The following is a 1,772-nucleotide window of genomic DNA, read 5'->3' as shown; positions in this document are numbered from 1 at the left end:
GTGTGTGTGTGTGTGTGTGTGTGTGTGTGTGTGTGTGTGTGTGTGTGTGTGTGTGTGTGTGTACGTGTGTGTGTGTGTGTGTGTTTGTATGTTCTGGGGGTTTTAGCGGGATGAGTGTGGGAGGGAGTGGGTAGAGGGTGGGGAGGGGAGGGTAATAGATTTTCCATTTACTCTATGAGTTTTTATAAGACAGATCTTTTGCTAAAGACGTGACGTCACACACACACACACACACACACACACACACAAACACACACTCACACACACATACACACACACACACACACACACACATACACATACACATACACAGATTTTTAAAATAATAATAAGTACAATGTGCGAAACCGCCGCCACACGAATAGGAAACGGAAACTAATGCTTCAAAATTTCGTAATCATCATCATCATCATCATCATCAACAGGATGGTCTGTAGCATGACGTATTATGGCCTGACTCTGAATGTCGGAGATTTGGCGGGCTCTATCTACCTGAACAGCGTGCTGTACGGAGCTGTGGAGATCCTCTCTTATATCGTCTGCATGCTGTTGTTGGACCGGGTCGGCAGACGTCGTTTGCACTTGGCCTGTATGTTTTTGGCGGGAATCGCCTGCACCACCTCACCATTTCCGGTGATATACGGCGGCAAAGGTGAGTTGCGTTTGAGTTTGAGTTTGAGTTTGAGTTTGAGTTTGAGTTTGAGTTTGAGTTTGAGTTTGAGTTTGAGTTTGAGTTTTGAATTTGAGTTTGAGTTTGAGTTTGAGTTTGAGTTTTGAATTTGAGTTTGAGTTTGAGTTTGAGTTTGAGTAAAAAGAAGCACATCGACAGAATGACGGTTATTTAGTGCGTGGAAAGAGCAAAATAGATAGGCAAAAACAATAGAAGGAAAGATAAGAAATAGGACATACCAATAGTACCCTTCAACCATCTGCAAGGTGAAATGCATCAATGACTGTGAATAAAGAGACGGAAAAACTGTTTTCTTGTTCGTTTTTGTATCTGTTTAAGATCAAGTCAAATGATAAATTAACCATGAAAAGCAGGGGGATTTTAAAAAATGATGAAAGTATTTTATCATTACATTGGAAGAATTAAGGGAAAGCGGAAAAAGAATATCAGAATAGATGAACGCATACATAGATATTAGATACACTCTTCATGGAAATGAATGAATAAACAGAAGAATAAATAAAAACAACAAATGAAAAAACAGATAAATGAAAGAATAAATAGCACACAGAAAATCAAGGAATTAATTAACGGAATAAGTGAATATATATAAATAGATTAAATATCAAAATCATTATAGATACTCGAAATAACTATTTTGAATGCAATGATAAACTTGTTAGATCATGAAAGATAATTACGTCCGCAATATTTGTATATGATAATGGTAAATGTGTGCATTGTTATGTCTACAATGTATGCATATTTTCCCACCAATTTAAAGAAAACAAAAATAATGAGATAAAGGGATTAAACACATAATTATTAGGGTCAATTGTGTCCAGACCTACTGTAGTGACTGACCGTTTTGCTGCTTATCGTGATAAATCTATTGACATTTTTTAGATGAATAAATTTATAAATTAGGTAAATGGATAAAAGAATAAACGAATAAACGTTGAGATAAATGAATAATCAAAGATTTAAAACTTCGGGTCCCTAATGTTCAGACCTGCAGTGGCTGATCGTTCTCCAGGCGATCGTGATAACTCTATTAATTAATGATTTATGAATAAAGATATATATATAAATAGGTAAATGA

The 1,772-nt window shown here is 36.0% G+C and overlaps 1 protein-coding gene across 1 annotated transcript in view; it reads left to right on the top strand.

Moving 5' to 3' along the window:
- Window positions 1-1,772, top strand: part of LOC101854736 (organic cation transporter protein) — a gene marked incomplete in the record, with an annotated part of 12,908 nt that overhangs the window by 7,543 nt on the left and 3,593 nt on the right. The window contains 1 exon segment of the mRNA XM_035971214.1: window positions 426-652. Coding sequence (XP_035827107.1) covers window positions 426-652 — 227 coding nt within the window.

The sequence above is a fragment of the Aplysia californica genome, unplaced genomic scaffold (assembly GCF_000002075.1).
Source record: "Aplysia californica isolate F4 #8 unplaced genomic scaffold, AplCal3.0 scaffold00398, whole genome shotgun sequence".
Classification (NCBI taxonomy): Eukaryota; Metazoa; Mollusca; class Gastropoda; order Aplysiida; family Aplysiidae; genus Aplysia; species Aplysia californica.
The sequence above is the reverse complement of the archived record's forward strand: the minus strand, read 5'-3'. Positions and strand labels throughout refer to the sequence as shown.